The sequence below is a fragment of the Podarcis filfolensis genome (assembly GCF_964270895.1).
Source record: "Podarcis filfolensis genome assembly, chromosome: 4".
NCBI classification, from domain to species: Eukaryota; Metazoa; Chordata; class Lepidosauria; order Squamata; family Lacertidae; genus Podarcis; species Podarcis filfolensis.
Genome location: NC_139607.1, coordinates 76,575,887 through 76,590,377, shown reverse-complemented (window position 1 = coordinate 76,590,377; position 14,491 = coordinate 76,575,887). Strand labels below are relative to the sequence as shown.

General features: G+C 38.3%; 1 protein-coding gene across 3 annotated transcripts in view; it reads left to right on the top strand.

Annotated features, from left to right (window-relative positions):
• The window catches only part of NBEA (neurobeachin), a 361,568-nt gene that overhangs the window by 65,887 nt on the left and 281,190 nt on the right, over positions 1–14,491 (top strand). Inside the window, exons 17-24 of one of the 3 annotated variants that reach the window (XM_083608943.1) lie at positions 510–602; positions 1,172–1,280; positions 1,375–1,456; positions 2,534–2,657; positions 2,999–3,191; positions 4,338–5,354; positions 10,960–11,177; positions 12,012–12,165. In XM_083608943.1, coding sequence (XP_083465069.1) covers positions 510–602; positions 1,172–1,280; positions 1,375–1,456; positions 2,534–2,657; positions 2,999–3,191; positions 4,338–5,354; positions 10,960–11,177; positions 12,012–12,165 — 1,990 coding nt within the window. Of the gene's footprint in view, positions 1–509; positions 603–1,171; positions 1,281–1,374; positions 1,457–2,533; positions 2,658–2,998; positions 3,192–4,337; positions 5,355–10,959; positions 11,178–12,011; positions 12,196–14,491 lie in introns of all 3 variants that reach the window. The other 2 variants (XM_083608944.1, XM_083608945.1) reach the window with 2 other exon arrangements.

Below are 14,491 nucleotides of genomic sequence, written 5' to 3'. Positions count from 1 at the left end.
AACGTGTGCAAATAAAAGATGCTTATGTAAAAATGTATGGCATGCCAAAGGTTTTCATAGTAAACTGAACCACTGTGATTGATTTGCATGAGGTTAAGGTGTCCTGCTTGCCAGTGCTGACCCAGTACCAGCAGGAAACCCCATAATTGAGGAATGCCCACGTGCAGCTGGATGAAAGCTGCTGCCTACAGTATCCCTGTTGGCAATAGCCAGTAGAAAATTTGTCAGTTGGGCTATCAAGGGGGTAAGGTAGGGCTGTGCAAGCAATGAGTCTGGTTCATACCTCTTTGCTGTACCAGCTTGGGATCTTGGGTGGCAAATAAATATTTTTGCTCTAGCCACCCAGGTCAACACAAGCAGCAGGGTTTGGTGACTTCACTCTGATCCGTTAAGCTCTACCAGTGCTGGCCAGGGGCTTAGATTGCCCTCGTAGTCTTGATTTACTTGTACCTCCCCCAAAAAGGAATTGTTTTTCTGAGTGACTGCTTTTGTCTGATTTTATCTTGCAGAGTGATTTATAAATTATTGGCCTCAAAAAGCGAGAGCATCTGGGTGCAGGCACTGAAGGTGCTAGGATATTTTCTCAAACACCTGGGTCATAAGTAAGTGCACTGATTCAATTACAAATATGTTCTTCAGACAACTAAACAAAAGAGTCTGAGATACAAAATTTTCCATTCAAAACTGACATTTTTTTACCCTTAAAAAGTATTGTATTAAAAAGTTTTGTCATTTATTTTTTTCTTTAGCTCTTTTTATTTAATTTATGTATTTTATTCATCTTCCTCACTCTTCCAGAGTGTAGAAGTTGTGGCATACTTTGATAGCAATCTATTTTATCCTGTCAAAAGCCATGTGAGGTAGTAAAATTTGAGAATTTCAAATCCAGAGAACCTACACAGTGCGCAACTAGTTTGTCAAACTGAGGCTTGCTGAATTCATTTTTGTTTTGTAACAAAAGTATATTTTATATTACAATAGATGCAATGGAAATTTCTTTAAACCAATCTCAAATGAAAACCTCTTGTTCGTTTTTGAACAAATTTTGATGGGCACAAATCTTTTTTTCAACAAATTTTTAAAATTTAAATACAATAATTTGTTATCTCTATTAAACAGATCAACAACCGATTTTTCTCTTGGTAAATTCCATATTTATGTTTTTCTCTAGGCGAAAAGTTGAAATCATGCATACTCACAGTCTGTTCACACTTCTTGGAGAGAGATTGATGTTGCATACGAATACTGTGACCATTACAACTTACAACACCCTTTATGAGGTACACATTACTCTAGTGCTATCAAATTCATTTGTAAATGATTTGGTGTAAAACTGCTGGTCAGAGAAGGAAATGTAACAATCTTGTATTGTAGATTTTGACAGAACAAGTGTGTACACAAGTCGTTCATAAACCACACCCGGAGCCTGATTCTACAGTGAAAATTCAGAATCCAAGTAAGAATATTTTGATATTGAGACATTGTTGTATTTTTTTTAAGTCAATCATATCTTAACATAGGAACATTTTCATTAAGTCCTTTGGATGAATGCTTGATTATAGGCAATTGACAGCCTACAGGTTGTTATCAAACTACTTGAGGAATGCTGTTTCAGAGTTTCGTCTGTCCTGATGGAAAGCTAGATAGATTCCAGAGTGTATGAATAATGTAAGGATTACTCCTCTGTTGTGTTCTACTCTTTCTTTACTCCTTTAATTCTCATGTTACTATTTTTTGAACTCCTCCTGCCTTCCAATTTTTTGTCCTCCACAATCACAAGCCGAAAGTTGATAGGAAAGAAAACTGTGATAAGCTTGGGGAAAGAAGTTTCCTGATGTGATCCATCCTTTCCATCCCCTCCTTTTGAAAAGGGGATGGTGTTCATAATATATTGGACTCTTGGCAGAAGCGACTGCTGGTTATGACTTTAAAGAAGCTCAGATTTTTTGTATTTTTGAATTAAGTATAGTATGTTAGTTAGAATTTATTTTGGAAGAGGTAGCTAAAATGGTAGATGCTCCCTTTCTGTCTATTTCAATATATCAGTCTATTTATAAGGTTATATATTTTAGGATGCGGGTGGCGCTGTGGTCTAAACCACAGAGCCTAGGGCTTGCCGATCAGAAGGTCGGCGGTTAGAATCCCCATGACGGGGCGAGCTCCCGTTGCTCGGTCCCTGCTCCTGCCAATCTAGCAGTTTGAAAGCTCATCAAAGTGCAAGTAGATAAATAGGTACCACTCTGGCGGAAGGGTTAACAGCGTTTCTGTGCGCTGCTCTCGTTCACCAGAAGCAGCTTAGTCATGCTGGCCACATGACTGTACACCGGCTCCCTCGGCCAATAAAGCGAGATGAGCGCCGCAACCCCAGAGTCGCCTGCGATTGCACCTAACGGTCAGGGGTCCATTTACCTTTATATTTTAGGAAACAACCATATTTGCACAGTTTTATAGAAGCTAAAACAATTGAGTCAAATTCATTGACTTTGTTTCTTAATTATTCAAAAATATAATTCATGCATTTTCTCTTTTAAAGTGATTCTCAAGGTTGTGGCAACTTTATTAAAGAATTCAACTCCAAGTGCAGAACTCATGGAAGTTCGTCGTTTGTTTTTATCAGATATGATAAAACTTTTCAGTAACAGCCGTGAAAATAGGAGGTATGCCAGTAATCTTTATTCTCTTTTGTTTGTGAAGCTCATCAAGGTTATTTTCATCTGGGTGGAGGGGTGTTCAGCTATAGTTGTGTAAATTCAGCTTTATGTAACCTTCTGAAAAAATCCAGAAAGAATAATTACAAATCTCAGCATATTTTCCATGGATGTGTAATGTGATGCTGAGAGGCAAACAAAACTTAATTAAAAGAAATACAAGTTGTAATATTTTAGAATGGAATGCTTTGAATGAATATTTCGAATGAAATATTCAGGCTTTCCTTACGTCTGTAACAAATGGAAAAGTTCAAATGCCATGTGATCATATTGTAACTATTTTATTTTAGATGTTTACTACAGTGTTCAGTGTGGCAGGACTGGATGTTTTCTCTGGGATATATCAACCCAAAGAACTCTGAAGAACAGAAAATTACTGAGATGGTGTACAACATCTTCCGCATTCTTTTGTACCATGCAATAAAGTATGAGTGGGGAGGATGGAGGGTCTGGGTTGATACTCTTTCCATAGCCCATTCCAAGGTAAGAGTCAGTTTCGGAAGTTCAGTTTAGCTGCTTTCATAGTAGCCAACATGCCATAGATAGAATTTAGTGCCATCTTGTGGATAGTATGAAATATGACCAGTTACCACTGCCTTGGATTATTTTCACTATAGCTCTTCCATCAGCTGCATCTGTGCAATTAAAAATAGCAATATACAATTATAGACTTTAACATATCACATAGATCTGCTTGCCATAATTTGGTATCTTAACTCAAAATTCAACATCTTAACACAGTGTATATGAACACTCACAGAAATGTTGTTAAATAATATTATTATATTACTAGTTAAATAAAGGAGAAATACTGATAATTGAGTATAATACAAAAATCCTCTAAATTGTGGAAATTTGAATTTTTCTTTGCATTATTCAATAAAATATTCAATAAAAATATATTTTTAAGATACCTTGCTGTTATTTCCCTTCCTTAGTTCTTATGTAGTGAACCAATTTCGCAATTAATGTAGATTCCTAGATTTTATCAATCTTTTCATTTATAGTTGGTATAATCAGTGCATCATGGCTGCATCCAATACTGTCATTCCACTCGTGGATCAGGCTTGTGGATCAGTTGTTCAGTATAACTCCCCCTTCCTCTTTCTTCCCCTGTAGCTCCCCATGCACCCTCAAAATCTGTCCAGATTGTTTAGGGACCCCCAGGAGGAGATTTGGGGAGTTCAGAGGAAGGTGATAGGATGGGGAAGTCCCATTGTTCAAGTAGAGCTCAGAGCATAATGTTGGATACAGGCCATTACTTTTACAGATAGGAAAAGTTTTTCCCACTGAGATATAAAACTTATGTAAGTAATGTAGTCTACTTATAATTGTTTTCATAAAGATTCTTCATATTATATGTCAGTTTTATTTAAATGCTAAGTATCTCATCACTTTTTTCCTCCACTTACATTTAAATTTTTACTTTATCTGTTTTTCTGAGTTCTTGGTGACATTTGCCCCTAATAGTTCCATTTCCCCCCTTTGTTAATAACCTGCTAAGGGCCCATACTCTGTTCTGTTTCACTCAAGGAACACAGTGGCTTGATAGTGTTCCAACAGTTTTAATGTTAGTTAAACGTGTAAGTATTGACTTTTCTCCTAAAATTGTAATTTGTTTGTATTAAGGTCACCTATGAAGCTCACAAAGAGTACCTAGCAAAAATGTACGAGGAATATCAAAGACAAGAAGAGGAGAATATAAAGAAGGGGAAAAAGGGGAATGTTAGCACTATCTCAGGCCTTTCAGCTCAGACAACAGGAGCAAAAGGTGGAATAGAAATTCGTGAAATTGAAGATCTTTCACAAAGCCAAAGCCCAGAAAGTGAAACGGACTACCCTGTTGGTACAGATACTAGGGATTTACTTATTGCAACAAAAGTATCTGATGATGTGCTTGGAAGCGCAGATAGACCAGGGGGTGGTGTGCATGTAGAAGTTCACGATCTATTAGTTGATATAAAAGCAGAAAAGGTAGAAGCTACAGAAGTAAAGCTGGACGATATGGATTTATCACCAGAGACTTTGGTAACCAGAGAGAATGGTGCCCTTGTGGAAGTAGAATCCTTATTGGACAATGTATATAGTGCTGCAGTTGAAAAACTTCAGAACAATGTTCACGGAAGTGTGGGCATAATTAAGAAAAGTGAAGAGAAGGACAATGGTCCCTTGATAACACTAGCTGATGAGAAAGATGAACCTTCTAACAATACCTCATTTCTTTTTGATAAAATACCCAGCCAAGAGGAGAAATCGCTCCCCGAACTGTCCAGCAATCACATTACTATTGCAAATATGCAAGAGACTCAGATGCACCTTGGTGTGAATGATGACCTTGGACTCCTCGCTCACATGACTGGTAGTGCTGACATAGCATGTAGCTCGAGCATAATAGAAGATAAAGAATTCAAGATTCATACCTCTGTGGATGCAATGGGCACAATTTCTGAGAGAGACCTGGCTTCATCATCCAAAGGATTAGAATATGCAGAAATGGTTGCTACAACTCTTGAGACTGAGTCTTCTAGTGGTAAAACTGTACCAAATGTAGATGCAGGGAGTATTATATCAGATACGGAAAGATCTGATGATGGGAAAGAAGTGGGGAAGGAAATAAGAAAAATCCAAACCACCACTACAACCCAAGTAAGTTTTTTGGTACAATGACAATGTTACTATATTATTAAATTTATTAATCAAGTGTGTCTCTATATTTTAGGTATATCAATTATAAAAGAGAAGTAAATGCCTAGATAACCTCACTCAGCAGTTTCATGTAGATACAAATCGGTGTAGAGCATGAGACTGTTCATCTCCGTGTCTTGGGTTTGAGCCCTTCATTGGGCGAAAGCTTCCTGCCTTGCAGGGGGTTGGACTAAATGACCCTCATGGTTCTTTCTAACATAAAATTCTAGGAAATAAAACGAGTCAAGGACAGAGGCTACAAGAATGAAATGAGATGGAAACATGCAGACCTCCATAGTGCAAATGCCATGGAGAGGAGCAAACCTTCTGGCATTGCAAATAGCAGTGAAACTACTATAACACTCTGCCATGACTCCCAAGCAATCAACCAGAGTGTGCTTTCTCTTAAACGTTATATTCCCAGAATTTTACAACTGAAGAAGACTTTATTGACTGTGTTTCACTCTCACTCTGTGGCATTTATTTAAAATAATAAATAAAGCTGTCGCCGTGTAGCATTGGAGAAACATTTTTATCTAGACATTACTCAGTACTGTTTCAGTAAGAAATAGACCAAGCATGCTTCCACAGAGAATAGCAAATTTTCTAACTGTGAAGGATCTAAGTCTAGATCAGAATAACAGTAAACAGTAGCCAGGAATAAACCATAAAGTGAGCACTGTGCAGATAATCGCAGAAATTCATTCTGAATCCCTTTGGGAAATAGACTGAAAGGAAGGAGGAACGTGGGGGTTTAGGATAGTTACCCAGTCATAAAAAAGACACTATGCACAATTCCAGAAGATGTTGTTCTGGCATGTAAGGCAGGCTGGGTCAGTATAATGATAAATGTACTGCAGATGTGGGGCTGAGGGAAACTAGTTTGCTGAAGACCTCTTGGTGATTTCATGATAAAAAGTCACATTGGGTCCACCTGTTAAAAACAAACATTGTAGTAGCTGGGTCTCTTAGGCACTACAATGCTTTTTTGCAGACTAGAGAACGGTATGCTGATTCTTCTCACCCTACCTAATGATTCTCTAAATGACACCAATTTTGATGGTAGCCAGTCAGAAATTCAAGATATGCCACCTGGGCACAAATACATTGCACCATCGATTGCAATGGGATGCTGTTAGGAAGAGCAACACCACTCCTTTCAAACTGAAAATAGTTCAAGTGCACTCTCCACATGCAGTGCTTTTACCCATGACTCCCAGGATTTCCCCCCCTTCTGTTTGACAAGTGAGAACCTCACACATGGAGAATAAATAAGAGTCTCTTCATTGCAATTCTTTCTCCTATATGAGATTCGAGATGCTTTGAGACGGACTTGAATAAAACTTTACAGAATGGATGCATACGCCTCTGCTAAGGCAGCCTTTTGGAGGCAGGTGCTCCAGAATGTGCTTCTAGGGTTGCAGATAGCCATTATATACCCTTTCTGGGCCCAGCATTTGTATGTCCCACCTGAGAGCTTATTCACAGCTGTTGGGCTTACCTGTAAAAAGTATATTTCTTTGAGTAAAAAGGAGGTCTCAGGCCTCACTTCTCTCTTTGACTGCCTAGTCTAAGTGGCTCTGTTTCCAAGTTGCCTTCAGCATCCAAAGAAGTCCTGTTGGTGCTATCTGTTGCTGGTGTGTGTTTTTTATCGTTCTTGTGTTGAGTGTGAGTGTTTGCAGCTTAGACAGTTGTGCTGGTTGGGAATAAAATGTTTTAAACACATTCTGGAGCACATGCCTCCTCAAGGCCACCTCAGCAAAGGCGTATGTGTCCATCATGTAAAGTTTTGTTCAAATCCGACTGAGAGCAGATTTTCATTCAAAGAAAAATACCTTTCACAGGTTAAGCCTGTGTTTCTTTTCAGTGCAAAGGTGTGTAGAAACCTTGTCTCTGCCAGCTGTGTTATAGAGGATAAAAGGCTGCTCTTTTGTAATTGCCCTCTTTCATTTTTCCTTGATAGTCTTTCTTTCAGCAAATGTGGGGAGATTTTAGCCCTCCAGACGTTTTTGGACTTCAACTCCCAGCATCCCCAACATGGCTAATGGTCAAAGATGGTGGGAGTTGTAGGCTAGCAACATCGGTCGGGCCACAGATTCTCTACCCCTGAATTACATGTATATTGCAAGGAATAGTCGGTAGATCTTATTACGATTTTATTACAAAGGTGTGTATGGCTTGGAGAGATTTGAATGGAGATTTGCATGGCGTGGAGAAAGTGAATAAGGATTCTCTCCCCCCCCCCATCTCTCATAATAAGAGAACCTGGGGCCATATAGTGAAGCTCGAAGTTGGAAGATTCAGGGCAGTCAAATGAAATTGCTTCTTCATGCAGCACATAGTTAAGCTACGGAGTTCACTCTGACTGGATGTAGTGATGGCTGCCAACTTAGATGACTTTAAAAGAGGATTAAACAAATTCATGGAGGATACTACTACCCCCCACAATGGCTGTATTCTACCTCCACTGCCCGAGAGAGCATGCCTCTGTATATAAGTTGCTGGCAGCTGCAGTTTGAGGAGAATGCTATTGCACTCAGGTTCTGCTTACAGGCTTCCCACTGGCATCTGTTTGGTCATAGGATGCTGGACTAGAGAGGCATTTTGTCCGATCACGGCAGGCTCTTATATTCTTATGAGAATTAAAAGGAGTTATACTAGGAGTAATATTGTGAGTAATGGTTTCCATTTATTTTGCACATCAAAATCATTTCTTCTTGTAGAAGAAACAACTGTCCTTACATTACAAAGGCAAATACTTTTCATGAGAAGTTAATCCCATTTTAAAACAGTACTGAGGGGCTGGACTTTGGTTAATTATAAATGAATGTTCTTAAATGCAAACTAATTATTTTATTTGTTGCATTTAGACTGTTTACATGTAAAACTTCATATATCCTTATGCTGATCCAGTATCTTATTCAGTCACTTTGGAGGTCGTGATCAGAAGTGTTTTCAGTAGTCTAGCACTGGAAAGTAATTCTGCTAATTAGTTTTTGCTGGCCGTTGAATATTTGCCTAGTAATTATCCTTGACACTTCATTCTCTTCCTTTCTTTGCCAAGCAAACTGAATTATGACCTTGAGAATAAAACATTATACAGTGAAGGCTGATATATAATCCAGAAATCTACATTAGCGATATTGAATCAATCAACATCAACAAAATAGCTATTTGAATACCTACAGAATATGGTTCAAAACCACATAATTGGAACTATGCTTATTGACTACAAAACACTGATATGTCAAGGAATGAAAGTGATTCCTGTTTGTTAATGATCAAGCAAAATGCTGTGGCAGCTTTTTGGCCATCTCCCAAATTAGGTCTAATCCATCAAAAAACAATTTAAAGTATGTGGCTTCATGTGTTCTATTTTAATTGTTTTAATAGGGTATTGTTTGTTATAAAATAAAGACTTTAAAAATAGAAGTCATCTCATAGTAAATGGCACTTTACAGAGTTCTGCCAATCCTGTGTTTATCTGCTTGCAGTTCAAGGAGTTATTTCAGAAACATAATGTTGACAACTATCTCTACAGCAGCACGATTCCTTGTCAGTGAATGAAACCTAGGCCGTTGCCTTGAGACCTGGAAACAACCCTAGATCACACAATAGATTTGTTTTACATGCAAGCTGTCTTGACCTTCTTTGCAGTACTACAACTTGCAACCACTCCTATTTAAAAAAAAACATATTTGTGATTGCCCTGTTCACATTTGTCTACATCAGTGCACACTTAGAGACAATTGGGACTGCTCATGAATAGAATAAAATTCAGTATGTTGTAATCCCAAGTAAAATTCTACATTAGGAAAGAAACTATGTAGGGCGTAGGCTTGGTTTTCTCTTATGTCAGGTGTATGCCTTTCTTTTCCTGCATTCAAGCAGCTATACTTTGTGTACCACTCTCTTTTATTTATTAAATTTCCAACCCACCCTTCATCCCAAAAAAGCTCAGCATGGCAGTCCCCAAAGTGGTAAGACAATAAAATAAAAATATGCTTACAATATCTAAAAACCGTGTAAAACAGTCACTAGTCAACACCAGCTGGAAACTACGTAGCAATGGCACCACCAACATGGTCTCCCCTGCTGATTGTAGGGCCCAAGATGGTGGTTATTAGGGAAGGTGCTTTTTTAAGTACTACCCAAGTCATATAAGACTTTGTATGCTACTACTAACAGTTTGAGTTGGGCACATCAGCTCATAGCCAGTGCAGCACTTTAAGGAGTGGTGACACATAGTCACATTCAGGCTACCCCACTTCCTAACCTAGTGGCCACATTCTGCACTACCAGCAGCCTCTGGGCCGTCCTCAAGGGTGACCTTGCATTACAGTAGACAAGGCAGTTGAACATTTGTATTGTTCAAGTAGTAAGTACCATTGTTTAAAAAGTGTAACATGCATCCACAAGAGGATGCAGTAGATTCAGGGTTCAGTAGATTCAGGGTAAACCCCCAAATTTGCAGAAGTATCAGATTTCTTTAGAAGTAACATTGCTGATCGGAGCCTATCTGGATGACTTTGTCAAATTATGGATGTCCCATTTTAAGGAAGCTGTCGACAAACTAGAGGGCAACAGGGTAATGAGGGCATTGGAAACCAAGTTGCACAGAAGTGGTTGAAAGATGTTAAGCCCGGATAATAGAAAATGAAGAGGACACATGATACATGTTTTCAAATATCTGAAGGGCTGTCATGTAGAAGATGGTGCAAACATCTGCTAGGAGCACTTTAGCTATAAGATTCCTGCATTGAGCAGGGCTTGGAGTAGATGCCTTCCAACTCTAGCATTCTTTGATTCCAAAGCAGTGCTGTGGGGCTGGGTGGAATTCACATACATATTTTCCCAACACAGACAGGATGAAAATAGCTACTGGGTTGGATTTAGATCAAGAAAAAGATCATAGCAGGGAAGAGTCAAACATATTTTCTCTAGCACCACTAGAGGATCCTCCTGGCTGCTTTTAAACCAACCAACCATCAACCAACCAAACAGCACATAATCAGCTTTTGAATAGCTTTCTAGCAAGCTCACATGATACAACCTGTGTGTTTTGTATCACTTCCTGCCAGGATAATGGTCTTCCACTTAAAGAGTGAGAAAACTTAACTAATGTTTTGTTTACTGCAAAATGTACTTATAATATTTAATAAAGTCAAACTTAGTGTTGATATTTACTTACTTACTTACTTACTTAAAGCGTTTTAATGCTGCTCTTCAACTAAAAAAGGCTCCTAGAGCAGCTTAGAAATTTCAGGGATAAGAAGGTCAGGCCTCACAAAATACAAAGAATGTGGCAGGAAGGAGGGAGGAAGCACACTGGCACGAGTTCTTAGAGACAAAATGCATGCTTTTACCTACAAAGGGCTTCATAGGTGGTATTAGAACAGAACAAAGTTGTTTAAGTAAGGATGGCTAGAGACTAATTTACACTGTTTTCATTGTTTTATTTAATTATGAAGAAATATCACATTAAATACGTGTGTTTTAGTTCCCATGTGTGACCAGTGCCAGAATTTTGCATTGAAGATTTTAAATATATTTACTGCTTATTTAGGCTGTGCAAGGTCGATCTATTACACAACAGGATAGAGACTTGCGTGTTGATTTGGGATTTCGGGGAATGCCCATGACAGAAGAACAGAGGCGACAGTTCAGTCCCGGTCCACGAACAACAATGTTTCGTATTCCAGAATTTAAATGGTCCCCAATGCACCAGAGGCTACTTACTGATTTGCTTTTTGCTTTAGAAACTGATGTGCATGTTTGGAGAAGGTAAGGGGCCACGGATTATTTTGTATCATTATTTCACTAGTATAATAATAAAACTATCATTGCCTGTTAATTACACTAGGCAGTTAAGCTTACTGCTGTGGAAGCTGTTAATGTATTCCTTTACCTAGCTATTTGAATGAGTAGCATGCTTCCTGCTCTTCATAAAGTAAATTTTCTGTTTGACATTTACTACACACATTCAGCATGGTTAGTAATATAGCTTCAAGAATGTTGGGATTCAAGGTGACATTCCTGGTTCTCCTGATCCTGTGAGGAAGGTTGGCTGAGAGAAAGAGAGCGATTAGCCCAAGTGCATGTTAAGGTCAAGTGGAGATTTGAGCCATTGTCTCCCAGGTCTTAATCTACTTAATAGCCTTCCACCTTACTCCACATTCTTGAAAAGAAGATGTAGAAAATAACTAACTGGGATACAGAGGAGAGAAATACTCTTTTCCCTTAGGCCTTGAAGCATATTAGGTTTCTTGTTAATAGTCCTGTGTAGCAGCTTATAGAATAGCCAATTTAAGCTACATACACTGTTATATCGGGGTCAGGGAATAAGCTGCATGGAACTTTGTGGGGCTTCCATAAGCTGGAAGAAAGTTTGGTTCATTTTGTTTCCATTGGTAGGTGTGTCATTAATGTATCATATGTGTTGGCAGACAGCTTATTAAAAAGAAAGTTGGATGGTAGCATTTCAGAACTTATTTGCAAGGCTACCTTTTAAAAATAGTTTTCAATGTGATTTCTTGCTGTTATGTTGGTTTTGATCTTTGTAATAGAAATCTATTCTAAAATTTTCCTAACACATTTTTCCTCAATTATTTTTTGTAGCCATTCCACAAAGTCTGTCATGGATTTTGTCAATAGCAATGAGAATATTATTTTTGTACATAACACTATCCACCTCATTTCCCAAATGGTAGACAATATTATCATTGCTTGTGGAGGAATTCTACCATTGTTGTCTGCAGCAACATCCCCAACTGTAAGTACAATATTTCCATCTAGTGGGTATGTTGAAAATTGCATGCCAAGAACAATGTGTCAGATGCTTTGTTTTTGGAAGTTTCCCTTAAAAGAAGAAAATGTGCATTTAAAAAAAAGTTTAGAAAGTGAATTCTAATCAAGCATGTTCTTAACCAATTTACATAGGTGATGCTGTATTAAAGGAATGATTTATTTCTGAAACAGTACAGTTTTCAAATGCTCTGGGAAAACTAATAGCCACAATTGCTAGAAAGTTATACCAATAGCTAAACCACTTTTCACCTAGCTTATCCCATTTAGAATCATTATAGAATGATTTTCTAAAATATCTGAATGGAGGTACTAAACATTACAAGAGAAATATGTCTTTAATTTGGGAGCATATTGCATTCAGGAGAGACAAAGTATGTACACCCTGTTGTTGCAGGTGGTATATGTGGAATTCTCTTGTTGGATACAGTACAAACAAGCACAGTTCAAATTCCTTGACCACTGCTTCCTTGTGGCACTAACACTGTAAAATACCTTCTTTAGAATTATTGCTGGACTCTTACATCAGTTTTACAAAGATAGGCAAAGTTCCAAAGAGGCCTATTAGATGTGTACAATGGCTTGCACACATCCAGTGGTACTTCTCGTCTTCCCTTCATTTTACCCCCAAAACATCACAATATATTTTAAAGAGTGTCTGAAACTGCCTCATGTTTCAAGGATACTTTTGAGAGCAGGACAGAGAAATAAAAGGAGAGACTTCTAAAGGCCCCCAGCACACGTGGAGCAAAGCATATAACTCTGGATCTCAGTTACAGATTTACTTACATTATGCATAAAATGCTTACTTATTTAATAAAATGTACACACCACTGAATTGTTGTAAAGAACTTAGAGAAACCTCTAAGCTCTTTACAACAATTATTAAATATAAATATGAATAAATAAGACAGGTCACCCTTCTAAAAGCAACACATTGCAATACAGGATTAAGTTTTGATCAGTGTTTTTTCTCTTGATCTTCCCCTAACTTCCCACTTAGCCCAGTGTTCAACATTGGGTCCCCAGATGTTGTTGGACTACAACTCCCATCAGCCCTGACAGATGACTAAGCTGGCCGTGTTTGATGGGTGCTGTAGTCCAGCAACATCTGAGCACCCAAGGTTGAAGAACAGGGAAGTGGGAATGGGACTGTAGAGTTCTGGGGTTATAGAATGGGAGGTGGCGCTCACATTTTCTGTATTAACCTCCTACTTGAAAAATTCCCAGGAGTGGAATGAGGAGCAGGCTGGATTAGAACCTTTCTCCTTGATGCATATGATGATGATAATTAACCTGCAGGAAATTGCTTAAATGAATGAATATTAAAAAGAGAGAGAAAAGATACCTCACTAGCAGCCTGGGGTGATGTAGTCCACTCTTCCACATGTCTTACTAGCCTCTTGGCATTTCATGTGCACGGGTATCACTTATGGATGCGCTCAGATTCTTTCCTGGTCAGTAGAAGAGAGAAATCCTCTGGATCTTTAAGCTGCCCTGGCTTTTTTTTTTTTTTTTTTTTTTTTGCAGTAAGAATGCAAAGTTTGGTGTAAGATAGATTTCCTAGTTAAAAAACAATGAGACCACAACAGTCATGAATAGACTGTACAAATTGGCAAACAGGAGGAGTTTGTTTGAGGTCATACATGAAACATTTACAGCATAAATTACAGCACAAATACAGTGTATTGCCTTTAGGTTTTGATAGGAATGTGAGAATAGAACAGGTTTCTCTTTGGAAACAGCAACCTAGATTCAAAGTGCTACTTTGGGCACCCCCAGTGGGATCTGAGACTTTCGTTTGAACAGCATATGTCTTTTACCTATTCCAAGCTGTAAGCTGCTTTTGAAAAACTTTTCTGAGTTTCAAAAGTGGTTTTCCAAATATAAGTCCAGAGCTCCATTTAGCACACAAAACTGCTATTTGGATCGGGGCTCTTGAAATTTAATTTAAAATGTAGAAATGTTCTAATATGCACACAGCCGCTATTTTGGTAATGCATGTTAGATAACCATGTTGCTTTCTCAGCCAAATGACTGATAAGGCACACTTCACAGTACTGCAGCTGATCTGTGAATACTCTTTGGAAAATGATTGATGGCATGGAGCCATTCAGCAGTTGCTTAGAACTATTTTGCAGCTGAGAATGGTGAATGTAAATATAAAACCGTAAAAAATACCAGCAGATCACAAGATCCTTGCATCTGGCAAATTTTTGGGTTTCAAAATGTCTTAGAGGCACCAAGCGCTTGATTTTACTTTGATGGAGGGGTTGCCTTTGTTGGTTTTTTTT